The sequence below is a fragment of the Dermacentor andersoni genome, chromosome 1 (assembly GCF_023375885.2).
Source record: "Dermacentor andersoni chromosome 1, qqDerAnde1_hic_scaffold, whole genome shotgun sequence".
Taxonomy (NCBI): Eukaryota; Metazoa; Arthropoda; class Arachnida; order Ixodida; family Ixodidae; genus Dermacentor; species Dermacentor andersoni.
This window is the reverse complement of record NC_092814.1, coordinates 209,045,794-209,062,056: the sequence shown is the minus strand read 5'-3', so window position 1 is coordinate 209,062,056 and position 16,263 is coordinate 209,045,794. Positions and strand designations below refer to the sequence as shown.

General features: G+C 46.3%; 1 protein-coding gene across 1 annotated transcript in view; it reads right to left on the bottom strand.

The window, feature by feature from the left end:
• Nucleotides 1–16,263, bottom strand: part of LOC126546932 (nose resistant to fluoxetine protein 6-like) — a 121,579-nt gene that overhangs the window by 29,644 nt on the left and 75,672 nt on the right. Inside the window, exons 6-9 of the mRNA XM_055062615.2 lie at nucleotides 15,856–16,150; nucleotides 14,082–14,175; nucleotides 10,796–10,897; nucleotides 9,183–9,348 (exon numbers count right to left, since the gene is read on the bottom strand). Of these exons, the coding sequence (XP_054918590.2) occupies nucleotides 9,183–9,348; nucleotides 10,796–10,897; nucleotides 14,082–14,175; nucleotides 15,856–16,150 (657 nt within the window). The remainder of the gene's footprint in view (nucleotides 1–9,182; nucleotides 9,349–10,795; nucleotides 10,898–14,081; nucleotides 14,176–15,855; nucleotides 16,151–16,263) is intronic.

The window sequence follows — 16,263 nt, the reverse complement described above, 5'->3', positions numbered from 1 at the left end:
CGGAGTCTACATAGTATCACCTCATAGAAGCGTTGCTGGTGACTGCACGACTTCCACTCGCTAAGCAGGGGTTTTATTGTGTGTAACTTGTTATTTATGCAAGAGTCCTATTCTAGTTGCCACTTTGATGCCAGGGCCTTATGAATCGCTCGGATACTGTCTCTGTATGGAAGTGTTGTTTGTGTTATGCCTTCGTGCGCTGCCATGAACTCGCATCTATCTGCTGCTTCATTCCCTGGTATCCCAATATGGCTTGGGACCCAGCAGAATCGCATGGTTCTCCCGTATTTATTATAAGCCATCATGTTTAATATATCGCCAAGCAGGAGTTCAGAAGCTGAGTTAAGATTTAGAGCTCTGAGTGCGCTCAACGAATCGGTATATATGATGGCATTCATCTGCTTGTTGATGGTTATTTTCTTTACTGCCGTCCATATCGCATAAACTTCGGCGCTGAAGACCGAAGAAATATTATTTATCCGAATGCTGTATTCCACATTTTCCGTTATGATCCCGACACCTACGTATTCTTGTGTTTTAGAGCCGTCAGTGTAAAATTCTACGTAGTTTTTATACTTTTCTTGAATAGCTAGGAACTCTTGTAATATGTGTTCTTTTGGAATGCCATTTTTCTTTAGATGTATTAGTGTCCAGTCACATAGCTGTGAAAAGTCGTACCATGGTGGCAATCTTGGTGGCCTTTCAGCAACCTGCAGGGCCTCAGGAACATCATAAGTCTGACAGTATTCTTCGTGTCGTAAGATTAGTGGCCGAATCATGTTCGATTTGGTTGTGTAGTGTATCCGTGATTTGCACTGTGTTACGATGCTGTAGCAAATATGTTGTGGTGATGATCGAATTCGTAGTACATAGGAAAGTGTAAGTAGTGCTCTGCGTTGCTGTAAAGAAGGCTCATTGCAGTCAACATATAAACTTTGGACAGGCGATGTTCTGTAGGCACCGCTCCCCAGTCATAGGCCGAGATTATGAACTGGATCAAGTCGCTTGATGTGACTGCCTAGCTGCACCATAAACTACACTACCGTAGTCGAGGATGCTACGTACAAGGGACCGGTATATACGTAGTAGACAAGTTCGGCCAGATCCCCAGTGCTTGTGCGATAACACCTTGAGGATGTTTAATGCTTTATTTGCTTTAATTTTAGTTGTGTTAATGTGGGCCAGGAAGTTCAGCTTTGTGTCAAATGTTACGCCTTAAAATTTGTGGTCGTCTTTGACCGGCAAGGTTGTACCATCCAATGTGAGAACTGGATTGCAGTGTAACCCTCGTTTCTGGGAGAAGAGAACTATAACAGTTTTGTCTGCTGAAAAATGGAATCCATTTTTGTCAGCCCATTGTGTAAGATTATTTATAGTTGTCTGTACTTGCCATTCGCAAATGGGTACATTTGAGGCGCGGAAAGCCACTTGCAAATCGTCGACATATATTGAGTGCATAACGGAGGATGAAATGATCTTATTAACAGAGTTCATTTTGATAATGAAGAGTGTCGTGCTCAGAATGCAACCCTGTGGAACGCCATTTTCCTGTGTAAATGTGCGTGAAAGTATTGTGCCGAGACGCACGTGAAATGTTCTATTTGTCAAAAATCAGATACACAATGTAGCATTCTGCCACGCACTCCCAAGTCAGCCAGGTCTCTTAAAATTTCATACCATCACGTGGTATCGTACGCTTTTTCTAGATCGAAAAAAATTGCGAGACAGTGTTGTTTGCGTAGAAACGCGTTACGTATTTCATGATCTAGTCCTACGGAGGTGGTCAGTTGTCGAGCAGCCCTTTCTGTATCCGCACTGGTGCATGTCTATTAGGCTCCTTGATTCAAGGATGAATGTGAGCCTTATGTTTATTATACTCTCGTAGGATTTGGCTAGACAGCTTGTTAATGCAATGGGCCTGTAGCTTCTTGGGGACGTTGCGGGTTTACCTGATTTCAAAAAAGGCACTACTACTGCATTTTCCCAGTCTGTAGGCATTACTGCAGATTCCCAGATCTTGTTCAAAAATGTAAGAAGTGTTTCTGCTGATGCTTGAGATAGGTGTGCCAGCATTGTGTAGTGGATACGGTCAAGAACTGTTGCGGTTTTTTTACTGGCAGAGAGAACCTTGTTCAATTCTTGCATTGTGAGGACGTTATTATAAGGTTCATTTGAAGCCCCAGTAGTGGGCAGTTTCTGTTTCTCTGCCGACTTGTTATATTTTAAGAAAGCATTTGAGTAGTTTGCTGAGCTGGAGACCTTGTAAAAGTGTTCGCCTAATAAGTTGGCCTGCTCCTGTAGTGTTGTTTGTGTGCCTGGACATGTGAGTAGTGGCATTGTGTATGATGTGTACTCTCCTTTAAATTTCCTCACCTGGTCCCACATTCGTTTTGACGTGACGGTATTATTAATTGAAGATATGTATTTTTGCCATGACGATTTCTCTGCCTGTCTTCGAATAAATCGTGCTTTGGCTTTGGCCTGTTTGAAATTTAAAAGGTTGCTATAAGTGGGGGACCTCCGTAGGATTCCCCAGGCCTTATTTTGTTTCTTTTTGGCTTCGGTACACTCGTTCGTCCACCAGGGATTTAGCCTTTTGCGCACAATACCGGATGACTGCGGTATTGCCTTTTCTGCTGCAGATATTATGACCTCAGTGATTTTTTGTTGAGTTCGTCAATGCTTAGTTCTTGTGAAAAGACAACTTCCAGTTTCGCGTTTCCCATAAAAACCGGCCAGTCAGCAAGCTGTAATTTCTACTGACGTGGCCTAGTGACTAAGGTTGGTGGTGATGACAAAAGTTTGATGATTGCGGGCACGTGATCACTGCCATAAGACCTGTTGAGGGCTTCCCATCTAAGATAACTAAAAAGAGATGGTGACGAAAAGGTAAATCTAAACAACTAAAACTTCACGTCACACGCGTAGGATTTATCCGACGCATACGGCTTCGAATGAATTAGCGGCAGACGCGTCTGGCGCTCTTCGCGAGCCTGGTGCAACCCGGCGCGTCTGTTGCAAACCCATACAAAATTACGCGAAGATTGAAAGTAACCCAGAAAATAAACGATCAAGAAAAGCCAGGGTAGCGCCCTTACACACGGCGCTAAAAGAGGTAGCGTCGCATTGCAGAAGTAGTAAAACAGCGATTGCTACGGTGTTAGCTCGCTGAAAACTACCACACGTGTTCTACGTTCTTGCAGGTGTGCGCCGTTCATTTTACCACTTCTTGTTAGGAGCGAAGTACATCGTAAACTGATCCGCGGACAGGGACAGTTCTAGATGTGGAATTGCGCCGTACTGCTTGCGACATAGTGTTGCGCCAATATTGTTTCTTGGGTGCCCGCCCTACCCTTCGAAGCCAGAGCAGAATCCACACGAGGCGCCTGACGTGAACAGAAGCCGGCGAAAATCACTACTTCCTTGGGCCTCGAAAAAAACCTGTGGCAACGAAGCTCAGCAAGAGAAGCTGCGTTTCTCAACACTTCGTGAACTGAATATACGCCCACGAGTAACATTACTGCCAAAAACGTAGGCCCCCACTCAAAAAATAAAAAATAAAAATTAATACATAGGCAATTTCTGAGCATTGCTAAGGAGAGCAGACCTTGGCTGAAAGCTTCTATGGCAGTTGTCGATAACCTTACACTCAATGACAACTATTACGGAGCCGAGATCGGCAAAGCAGGTGACAGTGTTTTTTCGAATGCTATCCATGATATGAATCCCTTACTGCATATTTTTTGAAATATTTTGCGTGTTATCTGATCAACACCAAAGCTCTTCTCGCCTCTTGAATGCCAAACGGAAGACGACTACGCTGGCGAAAAATAAAAACAACTTCTTATGAATACGGCTTTGAATTTTCCGTACATGCATGTCACTATGTCCAATTCACATTGTTTTTGCCTTTTTGAGTAAGGTCATGTATTCAGTAATCAAACTCGGAATCGTGTATACCTAGTACATCGTATACATTTTGTAGTTGATTGAAATAAATATTTTCATTCACTTTCTAACTTTGTTAGTTCATTACACGAACATGTTTCTTAATCCAAATATAATTTAGGCTGTTCACATTTGCAATCAACTGTTCACAAATTAAGGGGGGAAATTAGTGACGTTTCACTTCGTGAACCCGGGTTACGCGGAATTGAATGAATCAACTTTATTTCTCGTCCGAGCGAGGGGAGACTGGGACTAAAGGCACGAAAGCCTGACAGAGGTCTCAGACCCCACAGTTACAACAGCACTTAGAATCAGTACAAATGAATGCATATAAAGCGTACTTACATTTCGCACACGATAACATAATTTCAATAACAAAAATGATGACATTATTTGTTCATTGGAATGTATGGGTGCCATTCGTATATAAATGCGATAGCAATTAAACGGACACTCCAGATGCACTTCTGCCTTCGTCGTCGCCGCGATGTTCCGTATAAAGTGCAAGGGCGATAACACCGTACCCGCGAGCCGTATGCTGTAACGCGAGTGAAAGCGTGCGACGGTGAGCCGACGATGACGGCTCAGCCTCGCGCTCACAGGAGAGGAATGCGGGAAGGAAGCGCTCCATCTTCTGTCGCGCGCTAGGCACCGGGGTGAGCTACAGGGGAGAGAGGGGGGTCGGCGTTGTATTCCGGCAGCAGCTGCGTATTCTGCGGCCGCACGCGCCCTATCTTGAAAGCTATCTGCGTTGAGGGCTCAGTCTAGGCGCTTCAACGGCTCATACCTTTGTGCGTGCTGCGTTCTCAGGGTTGAAGCGAAAGACAGCGCGAAGCTAACTTCGCTCGCTGCTGCGCGGCAGAGTCGAGGTGCGCCGACGACTCATACTTTTGTGCGTGCTGCGTTCTCGCCACGAGACGAACCCGGTACTTCCATACCGCACATGCAACCTGTAGCAACTGTCAGAGAAGGTCAATCTGGCGCACGCACCTCCCCCGCCTACCTTCCTCCTCCACGACACTTCGCCTCCTGCATCCTCTCCCGTTTTAACGCGATAACGTTAGGAGCTCGTGTCGCAGAAAAGCCGGTGTCGTCGGCGTCGCTGTCGGTGTTGGCGTCCGCGGCGTTGGCCGTGAGCGATAAATCACGGCAGGCACTTCATAAATAAAAAGCAACTTCCAAGATGGGCTGGGTGGGAAACGAACCAAGGTCTCCGGAGTGTGAGACGGAGACGCTACCACTGAGCCACGAGTTCGATGCTTGAAAGCGGTACAAACGCGCTTCTAGTGAACGTGGTGTTGCCTTAAAAACGTGCCGTAGAAAGTTATGCTGCGGTGTATATCGGTAATTATGAGCATGTTACTTACAGAAGTCGCATTTACACGAGTAGCGAAGTACGTTTCCGCTACATTTCTTCTGCGCTTACCGCACACGCAGAGCCATCTTGCGGCAAACACAGAAGACCCCCTCCTCTCAATGTACGGCGCTGCTCCGACAGGTGGCGCGCCATGCGCGCATTGGGGCTGTGCGCGGACCGGTGCCAGGCGCGTCGCGGCCCCGACTCCCTCTCCCCTGACGACGCTTCGCCGTGCTCCCACGCGGGTTGCAGAATCAAGCGCCGTTCCTTTCTTTAGATTACTATCTATCTATCTCTCTGCCCGTGCCGATCACGACGTTTGGCTGGCGTAGATCGTTTCCCCCTCCGAGACACCGAGTTCTTTGGTTCGTTCCGTTTGCTCAGGCGCACGTTTCGTTGCCGCGCCGAACGCTGCGTTGCTCGACGTTATCCGTGTGATAGGTGGGCGCAAAGTCCGATGCGGGGCTCCTCGTAAGTGATCCCTGCGCCGTAGCGCATTGTCTTACACCCCTTGGCGGGTCGATGGGAACGCTGTCGCGTTCCACTCTTGAAGGCGAAGCTTAAGCGTCCTCCAATTTTTTCTGAACGCCACCTGGACTTTCTCTAGGTGTCGTTCCTTTGCCGCGCGCTCTAGGGTGCCTCGATGTCACGCTTCGGGCGCCGGCGCTGACATCGAGGCACCCTAACGCGCTCAGCGCGCTCCTTCGGACATTCCCCGGCGAGCGATTTTCTTCTACACCTCCAGGCGCCTTCCTCCTCCAGCGCTCGCTTCCTTCGCGGCTGCAAGCATCACATCGCCGATTTCACTGGCTAGCCATGTACGCTTGCACGTAAAATGGGAGCAGATACTAGTGACTAGTCTGGCTGAAATTTGGGTGCTAGACGAAAAATGCCCGAACAAGTGTTCACGTCGCTTCGCAGCTTTTCATTTCATAAAATCTACCGCGACACTGTATCCCGTCATTTAGGACGTAAAACATGCGTTAATAAAGCCACAAATGGGCCGTAACGTGGCTTACGTCATGTCACGTGACGTGTAAGCCTGAAAATGGTTTTAGGAGGTGTTGGTTTAACTCACTGACGCCACTTCGCGCGGTATTCGAAGCGTGTCATCCGCACCGACTTCACGCTAGCAATTAACGACGTCCGTCGCGTAGCTTGATCCATGTTGTTAACACCTGTCATACAGCAGCTGACCAGAAACGCCCCTATATACTGATCCGTGTTAAGTGGGTCCCACGCGCGACTCTACCTCACCAGCTCGAAGCTGATTCTGCCAATCGCCCGCCCGCAGCCTCACCCAGTACCGAAGTTTCCCGAAGATGCCTGTGGGAAACTGCTACGTCAAAAGGAAAGTTTTCTACGCGTCACACGAGCATTTATACTTCCGTGTTTTTCGGCCTCCAAGGTGGGCTCACACGCCGAGAGGTGGCGCTTCGGAGACTTCACGTCAGGGTTGCGCTTACACTTGTGTCGACATTTCCACCCGCTGTGACCGCCCTCTGACCACAGCAGTACCACGGGACATAGAGGTCCTCATTTCCGTTTTGTACCCCCTCCAATAAGGTAGTGAACATGACACACTTGCTAGTCGTGCCCGGGCTACAACAACCATGTCCGCGGTCCCTGAGTGTGTGTGTGTGTGTGTGTGTGTGTGTGTGTTTGTGAGAGAGAGAGAGAGAGAGGGAGACAATAAAGACAGGTATGTTAACCAGAGAAGCATCTGGCTGGCCACCCTACGCTGGGGGAAGGGAAACGGGGAATATAAAGAAGAGAGAGAGGAAATCGGTGAATGTGCTACCGTGTAGAGACACCACCACACAGTCCCAGGCTCTCGCACGAACTAGTCGTTCTCGAAAAGTGTTCCAGTAGTGTCTGTACGCCCAGTGGACGAACATCTAGTCGTCTTAATGCGTTGTACATTGATTGTCTTCGTATGTCGAATCGAGTACGGTGACACAATAGGTGGCCTATGTTCTCCTCGCAGTCGCCGACATCATATGCAGGACTGTCCGCTATTTCACTTTGCGCTGAATACATGCAAGCTCTCATGAAATCAATTCCGAACCCTAATCGACACATAAGAGATGCCTCGCGTCGGTGCAGTCCTGGCGGGCATCCGAGTTGTAACGATGGGTTCACTCTCTGCAGTCATTGCAGTCAGGTGCGCCTTATGTGTACGCCTTACATGTGCGATATTCCATTCAGCTAACGAGAGTATGCGTGCTTCGCAGCGTTTGTCCTAGGAAGTGAAATCGGGACGCAGTGGTCTTCTTCATGTGACGCCTGAGCAGCCTTGAATGCGTCAGAATTTTCAGTGAAACCGCAATGGCCGCGTAAACATTCAACAAAAAATTCGTGGCCTTTTTATTTCAAGCGTTGTTTGAGCTCCCTGAGTTCCCACGTCAGTTGGTTCCAAGTTACATATAGGAGAAAGCACTACGCACATTGTAATGCCGGCTTGTAACGCAACCTCAATTAGTCGATATAGTCGAGCCATCAGTAAAAACGTGTGTGCAGTTGCCGTATTTCTCGTACAAGAGGAGTAAACTGAGTTGCTTGAGTGTAGATGACCGAAAGTCAGACATTTTCTCAAATCCTGGAATTGTGCCTTTTACTGGAGGACGGCTCACACACCATGGAGGAATAATTGGCCTAGCCGCAGGTGCATGATGTGTGAAGGCAGTTGCACTGAATGTCGTATGGGACCTTTCCGCTGGGAGGCTGGTGAGGCGGTGGGTAGGGTTCCAGGTGAATGTCTGCTTTGTACGCGCATTGTCTCAATGAAAATATTCGTCCTGATTGCAAAATCTTAAGTGATTACAATAGCCTCTGTCGTTTATACGCTTCATGGTTGACCGAGGCATATAGTGAAGGGTTGCTTGAATCATTTGGATTGTATCCAGGTTAGTTCTGCATGTGTTGGAGATGACAGATAGGCTGTACCATAGAAATCCAATAAATAAGGACCCTGTAAAGTTGCAGCATAGAGTGTATTGACACTCACCAAGTATTTCTTGTTTGAAACCTGAACAAATGGCAAATTGCCGTCAGCGGTTACTTAAGGTAATTCACATGAGTTCAGGAGAGGTCTGTGTCAATAACCGCCCCCAAAATCTATGACTTGTGCTGCACGAGATGAGCTGTCCGTTGACGGAAAATAAGTATGGATATATTCTTTTTCTGGTAAATGACCTCCGCATATGCCGCCTTTTCACATTAAATTTGCTGTTCTTGTTCGCGAATGTAGGATGGTGTCAAAGTTACTGGCTTCTGAAGCCTCCCGGGAAGCTGAAGCCGCGTCACACCTAACGTCCAAGTACAAATGTCGTTGGCAAAGATGGAATGCCGAACACGGCACTTGGAAGGATGTCAGCGAGTCCAACGAGTGATAGATTGAAGAGCGTTGGGCTAAGTACTCCACCCTGAGGGACCGCGCGGTTACTGTATAATTCTGGGAAGTCGGGCCGTCCTTGGTGAGTATGAAGAAATATCTCATTTGTAGGTAGCTACATACCCAGAGATACATCTTGCCTCTACGCCCTACTGCCTGTAACGATCTCTAAGGGCAACCGATCTTCGTCTGGGCCGCGCTCCTGAGCTGCAACGTTGCATACATGGGCCGTTTCAGCAGCCCTTGCTAGACTTTTTCCACGAAACAAACTTCTTCGAATACATATTACTTCACGTCCTTTTACACCGTAATATGTATGAACCAACAAGTCTTGCAAGAAGTAGTGATTTTTTCGTATATGTGTGTTAGGTACTTTTTAGTGTTTGTGTTGTAAGTTCCATTTTGCTTCAAAACAAAAAAAAATCTATAAAAAGATTAACTTTGCAGAAAGTAGCAGAGAGCAGCTCGCGAGTGCCAGCATACCATTTTGCTGTACGGCAGGTAGTTGCTGAAATAGAGCAGGTTGGTCCACCAATAAAGCCTGCAGTTCTCAGTGGCCAGGCCCAGCACGTCGCCCCACATGGGCCCACTTCCAAACGCCGGCATCAGCACGAACAGCGCCGTGGCAAGTCCGAATCCCGGCGTCATCCTGCACGCAGAGAAACCCACATGCACACATCATTCTCAGAGGACCTTCCCCGAAATCACGTCAGCTTCACAAAAACGGCTGGCATCAACGCTATGTACGCCTCCTTTTCCTGATTCAGGTATGTCGTCACTGGAGTGTCTGGTGACAAATGCATGGAGCTGCAACATATCTCATTTCAGATGTCCTGTGACTCCGGAAAGATATGGTGGTAGGTTTGTCGTATTTTTGTGTTTTCTGCTATAAATAATTTGTAAACATAACAAATATTAATAAAGCACATTTATCGAGACACAATTCACTAGCTTGACGTCTCCACCAACGTGACGTCTCCTTCAACGTGACAACTCCACCCGCCCTTTGTTTGTAAGGCTGCCATATTCGTAATTCAACAGGGATGTTACCTGTCAAGCTAGCTTATCCTAATATTTGTCTTTGGTGTGTTCCTAATTCTTCAGTGTACACACAAAGCGAAACACTGATGCTTGTTCTCAGTGGTCACTTAACCTAAGGTATCGAGCTGGAGTTTGTACAAGCTAGCCAACTTCCTCGTTACCCGTCATGTCTCCCGGCTAGTTTCAGTGCAAGAGGTAAAGAATGACACCTCAAAGCGAACTATTAGTGTCACCGTCGAACGTGATAGTCACAGTTAAACAGTGGGCGAGCCGGTGTATGCCAAATATGTGGCGTCAAAACACTTCTAGCGGACCCCTTTGATCCTAAAGGATGACCATGTCAAGTGCTGTGTGTGGGCAACATTGAAGCATACTTTCCGACTGGCATTACTTGACAGCAGACACCGCGTGTGCGCGTGGCACGCCATTAGCACCTGTGCTATACGTAGGTGCAGGCGCTGTGTAGTGTACCTGCGCATGTGTGGATACCCTGTCATCATTTGGAGCATATCAGTTCGGTGACAATGTGACGAGCCACCTTTGTCAATACCTGCTCCAACGGCTCCCGCGTCTGCCTACCCTTAAACGTGCAAGTCTAATACATGTATGATACATTTTATCTACTGGTTGCTTGAGTGATATATGCATCATATCAATAGCAGCCGTCGTAAACATGTAATATTGAACTAACGTGTGAACATTGCAGTATATCTGATATTATTCGGCATATGAGAAAGGAGATCGATTCGCGACACTTTCTTGGACTGTTATAAGTATTACTGTAACAGGCTAAAGGAGAGAGAGAAATTAAAAGAAGTAGGAAATACCAACGACCACAAGAAAATACTATAAAACGCAAAAAAAAAGACGTGCTATACTTAAAGAGGCGAGACACTCGTTGACTGAGGGCACATTTTTGCGAGGTTTCACTTTTTCAGCATGCACTAGTACTGCGATATTAACGTTAAACTACCGTACATGCGATTTGTTATACGCTTGAAGAAGACGAACACGGGAGTGATCGTACTCTTCATTGACTGATAAGCGTGCAGTACCTCCAGTATCTGTGGAAGACCATGGAGATCATGTTCCAGAGGCTGGCGCTGCTCTTCGTTTGGTGAGACTTCTTCGTCTGGTTGTATGTCAGGAGCAGGCCACTGTTGACAGAACAGACAGGCAGCCGACAACAGAAGTAAAAAGCAAGCACGAGGGAAAAAATAATGGGCTATCCAAATGCATTAACTGTAAAAGTGGCAGCATAAGTGCCCCCACGGTTCACAACGGTTTTAAATGCCGGCACTTCTTAACAAAAAGCTCAAAGGCATCATCGTTTTCTTGATCATGTATTTCTACATTTCAATTCATCTAGCCTCCAGCTTTCTTTACATGTGCACGCCTAAGAGTGAACGGAACGAGAAACACTTGTGCTTTAAAAATTTAAAATTACATCGTGAGGTTTCACATGCCAAAACTACGATATGATTATGGTGTACACCATAGTGGAGGACTCCTGATTAATTATGACCACCTGGGGTTCTTTAACGTGGACACAGGGCACATCACTCGTAATTTACTTCTTAGTGAAGGATAAATACATGCTTCCTTGTTTAGGTCCCGGTAATATTACCTGCACTTAATTATCACATAAATACTAACATTGTTGCAACTAATGTAATAGCGGCTACATCTTCTTTTGCTCTACAGTACATACATTTGCTTATCTCAGGCCTTTTGACATAAGAAGTGTCAAGCGCGTTCGACATTTTATTTTTTTTTTTTTCAGAACCTCGTCGCACTATTTTCTGCCGTTCGTCCAGATGACGGAATTTTGTTTTCTTTCGGTGTTTTCGATGGTAATATATTCGCTAGGAAAGCTTAGCGGCTTTTTCAGCTAATTTTGTTTCACGTACCAAACTCCTTCTTTTTCTTTAGGGGGGGGGGGGGAGGGGTAGAGGAGGGCAGTTATCTATATGAAAGTCTGCCTGTTCTTTAAACAATTAAATTATGAGATTTTACATGCCAAAACCACGATATGATTATGAAGCACGCCGTAGTGGGGAAATCCCGAATAATTTGGATCACCTGAAGTTCTTTAACGTGCGCCTACATCTAAGGACACAGGTGTTTTTGCATTTCGCCCCCATCGAAATGCGGCCGCCGTGGCCGGGATTTACCTGTTCTTTCAACAACCTCTGAGGCATGTTTAAATAAGGTAATACGCTGTGGCTTCTGTTGACATTCTTTATCGGTGTAAGCTTGCTGTAGCGGTAAGTACTAAAACGGCAAGACTGTTAACGTGGTGCCATAAGGATACATGCGCAACTGTCAAATGTATTGATCGAGACACTTAGTGAGTTTGCTTAAAGGCCCCTCACCATGCCACAGAGCAAATTTTGTTTATTCGCTGGAAGTCGTTACGTGCGCTCTAAGTAATGTTCTACCACAATAATTTTTCAGTTTAGTTCATTAATAGCAGAAATAGAAACATTTGAAGTGCCGCGAACCCAGGATTTCAGGAGGCGCGCATCACCGCCAATATAGACATACTCCTCTTGCCCCGTCTAGCCTCCGCAAGTGAAATTCCTTCCCTGCATTCTTCCACATCGGAGCCTGATGATAGCGTGACGAATCCATCACGGGCCCCGCCTCCTTCTTCTTCTTCTTCTCTCTCTCTCTCTCTCTCTCTCTCGCTCGCTCTCTCGCGCGCGCGTTTTTGCTGAGTGGTTCACTTCCGGTGACGGTCTCACGCGCGAGCTGTTGCGTTTGCCTCGTTAAGCGCAGCGGACGATTTTGCGCGCTCTGCACTAGAAAACCTGATTAGCGGTGTAAGTCAGTGCCACAATCACGAGCACTGAGGCAGACGCAAGAGAATGAAAGAGCATGATCGCGCCGTTGGAACACGACAGAAAATGGCATAGTTTCGTTCTCTGCGCGCACGACTGCACGACGTGGGAACAAGGAGACGAAGCGGAGAACGCATCTCTTGCTACGGTATGAAGTAAAAAAAAACGCCCATACATTCGGTTTGTATGCTTTATTACTTCTTTAACCTTTAATTCGTCTATTGAATCAACATACTAAACAAATGACTGATGTTGCGTTGAATAATTATCGAAGTCGCGTGTCACTATGGGTAACGTCACAGTACGACCATATACGGAGGCGAACTTGCGCGCTTGACGTCGGCTTTCCGGCTGGGAGCGCGACGCCCGCGAGAAGAGCAAATGGCGTTTGGTTTGAAATTTGAGCTCTTCCACGGCGCGTAGGGATGTAATACTTAGCAGACACGATCGTTAGCGCGCATTGTATGCACGGCGTTTGTCAGCTCAACATGTCCAGACCTGGTGAGGGGCCCTTTCAAGGCTTCAAACATTTCCCACTGACCATGTACACTACACTAAGCTACACTAAGCGCATATGCAGAACTGTCACATCAGTCGCTACTAAATGCAATATAAAGTTAAAGGGGGCATTCGATCTTTCTCGCGTGGCCACATCCGGAGGAAAACCAACGTCAAATTATTCTTACCCTGAGAGTCACCAACTTTTGATTATAGCGACACGAAGCGCACCTTTTTCGCAGCTGACTCTCACAAAATAGTAGCAGCCCTGTGCCATGCCTCTACCGCTCAAATTAGTAAATTCCATGGCTTGGTTCTCTATCTCCTCATGTGTTCCTAGGCTAAACTGTCCTGTAATACTGACATTTTTTTTTTTTGTTGATAAAAACGAATTTTCGATAGGCAGAACAATACCGTTTTTATTAATTTTCAGTTTTGACCAAAAAAGTCAAACTCTAGACCTATTACATAAATTTCGACATGAGTTACGAGCGTGGCGTGAGCAAAGATGCTAGGTGTATATAAAATAGAAACAGCAAAATTGCATACATGTATCGTGAATCATAAGTTGTATCAATCGTAAAGTCGATCTCGTGTGTTGCTGCGAGTCAAATTCGACCTCGAAATGACAACGTTTTTTGAGCACGTGCGCCTGCAGCTAAATAGTGTTCAGGGTTTGCGGTAGCAAGCGTAAACCGGTGAACGAACTTGCGACTATAATCATGGCTGTAGATCTAAGCTGTCATATGTACTACGTAAACAAGTAAGCGTGCCACTTCATACTGGGAACGAGTCGGCGTGTCCGGTGCCGATTCTTCTGCACATGCCTCGCCGCGTATTTTTTTATTATTATTACCGCCTCATTCACGTGTGCGCAATCATATTGGCGAATAAGTGTACACTTACGAGTAAGGAAGCCCTTAGTAACAATATCCCATTTACTCTGTTTATCATCTGTCCTCCACACGATCTTTAGCGAATATCCAAACCGAGAACTCACGTGACGAAAAAGAAGGTGTCAACAGGCAGCGTGAAGTTCTCGACCAGCGTGAACAAGAAGTCTTTGAACAGAACTTGCAGCTTGGTTAGGGAAGCTGTGAAACAAAAGAACAAAGCCGCGACGGTGTCAATAAGTCGTTGCTGCAAATACTGGAGTCGTATACTTGCAATATAATGACGAAGGCCAAAGAAAATGCAGAATGAAAAGAATTGTTATAAAATCTGGCCCCTGAAATATTGGCAAAAGCGAAGATTTGACCCTGTAGATTCTCAGAAGCACCGAAGTCGATTAGAAACGTTTTTGGTGGTATCGCACGTCAACACTTCCAATATTGACAGAGAGCACTCCAAACATGCTGACGCGATCTCTCCTTCCAATTATCTCCCAAAAGAGAGAACACGCCTTAACTATAGAAAGTTTCTTTGTGAGTGGCTGTGATACTTCCTGGTTATGAATGTGGACGCAAGCTGTATGCCATGTGCACAAGGCCGACATCATGCAAAGGTGCCTCCAGCACGAGTTTCATTTTCCTCTTTATTTCGTTAGTTGCTCTACTGACCAGGGGGAAAACAAAAGGCGAGTCACGATCGGTTGATATCGAAGGAAGCTAAGGTCTTCTAGAGCGCATTATAGTACCACGTGTTTTGTTGTTTATACTGCGCAACCTTCGGGATCTACCCATATTTTTAAACTGCACTATTTCCTGTATCGACCCATATTCTTCGTTGAGTAAAGCCACACCTCCTGTTCCGGTTTTAGGCGCTCGCAGTTTGAACGATCGTATCTGGGTTTCATTTCGTCCGTTTTATGCTAATCACGCATTATTACTGCACTGTACAAAGCTCTACGCTAACTTCATGTTCTTTCTTTTTTTTTTCGTACTGAGCTTCATTTTGGTGCCTTTTTCGTTATCCTACGTGTTCTAGAATGCCTCAAATTGTCTAATTTGACGAGACGAAAGTGGCCAGATGCCCGTATCACAGGAACGACAAATCGATCTGAAGTCTCCAAAGAAGGCCTCTTCTTCAAACTACGGCAAGAGTTGAAACAGCAGTAGGGTTGTTGTTGTTTTTTTTTTCGCCGTACGGATTTACCTAGTTAGCCTGGATTTCAAAGTATGCTTGACGCTATTAGCAAATGCCGGCTGGGGGCTCGTGCCAGGAACCAGCATGCCGGAGATCGAGCTTCCTTCTCTCTCTAGCAGAAATTTCTGAAAATCTTTCCATAACATGTGTTCCGCAGTGAATGAGTAAACAACTCTCCCGGGTCAAATGTCGTCACATCCAATTTTTATTCTTTTCGTGAGTGTTTATCCCAGCAGACAAGAAAGAAAGAAAAACTGGGGCAGATAAGTGATATATGAGGATTACCCTTATTTGTCACGAAAGTCGCCTGGGGCTTTTCTTTCTTGACAGTATCACGTGTATGGGCACGTACTCAAAAGGCTGGTTCATCATAATGCCACGTGGCTTCCCCACTACTTGCTCAAGCAAGCACAGCTGAAGTCATGCATTTGCGCAAACAAGTTTCGCGAGAGGTCGAATGCACCAAAAAAAAAGTATTCTTCGGTGCACGCATTATGACAAATATGCGCCCCCTACGAGGAAGAAAACTGGGACATTTGTGACACCTAAAGGTTCATACAGAAGGAACGAAGCAAAAACGAAAAAAAAAGAAGAAACGAAAAATTACTGTCAATTCGACGCGTTATCTTTCATCGAAGTGGCACTGCCTGGCAGTGTTGAAGTGAGTGCACGTGCAGTTTAAAACTCACCGAAGCGGATGTAGGTGGAGAGGTCGGTAAGAAAGTAGATGTGTCCCAGCACGATCCAGAAGCAGGAGATGACGCGTATGCCATTGAGGGCCTCCAGCGGCCCGGTCGCGTGCTCCGAGCGGCTGAACAGCGACCGCGTGTTGCGCACCAGCGAGAAGCTCGCCAGAGCCTCCACGAGTCGGTCTGTGTTCGTGTGACACCGGTATGCAAAAAAAGCGATAGAGAAAAGAAAAGCCAAAATAAACATCACATGACACCAGCAGGGAGCGTTAGGAAAGGTGATAAGAGACCGAGCCTTGTTAGGCAAATAAACGATGTCATACACTAATTGTACCGCGCCCGAACAGTTTATAAATGCCATCCTAAACACGTCCTCTCTAGTACGACTTATGTTTTAGGCGCTGATTT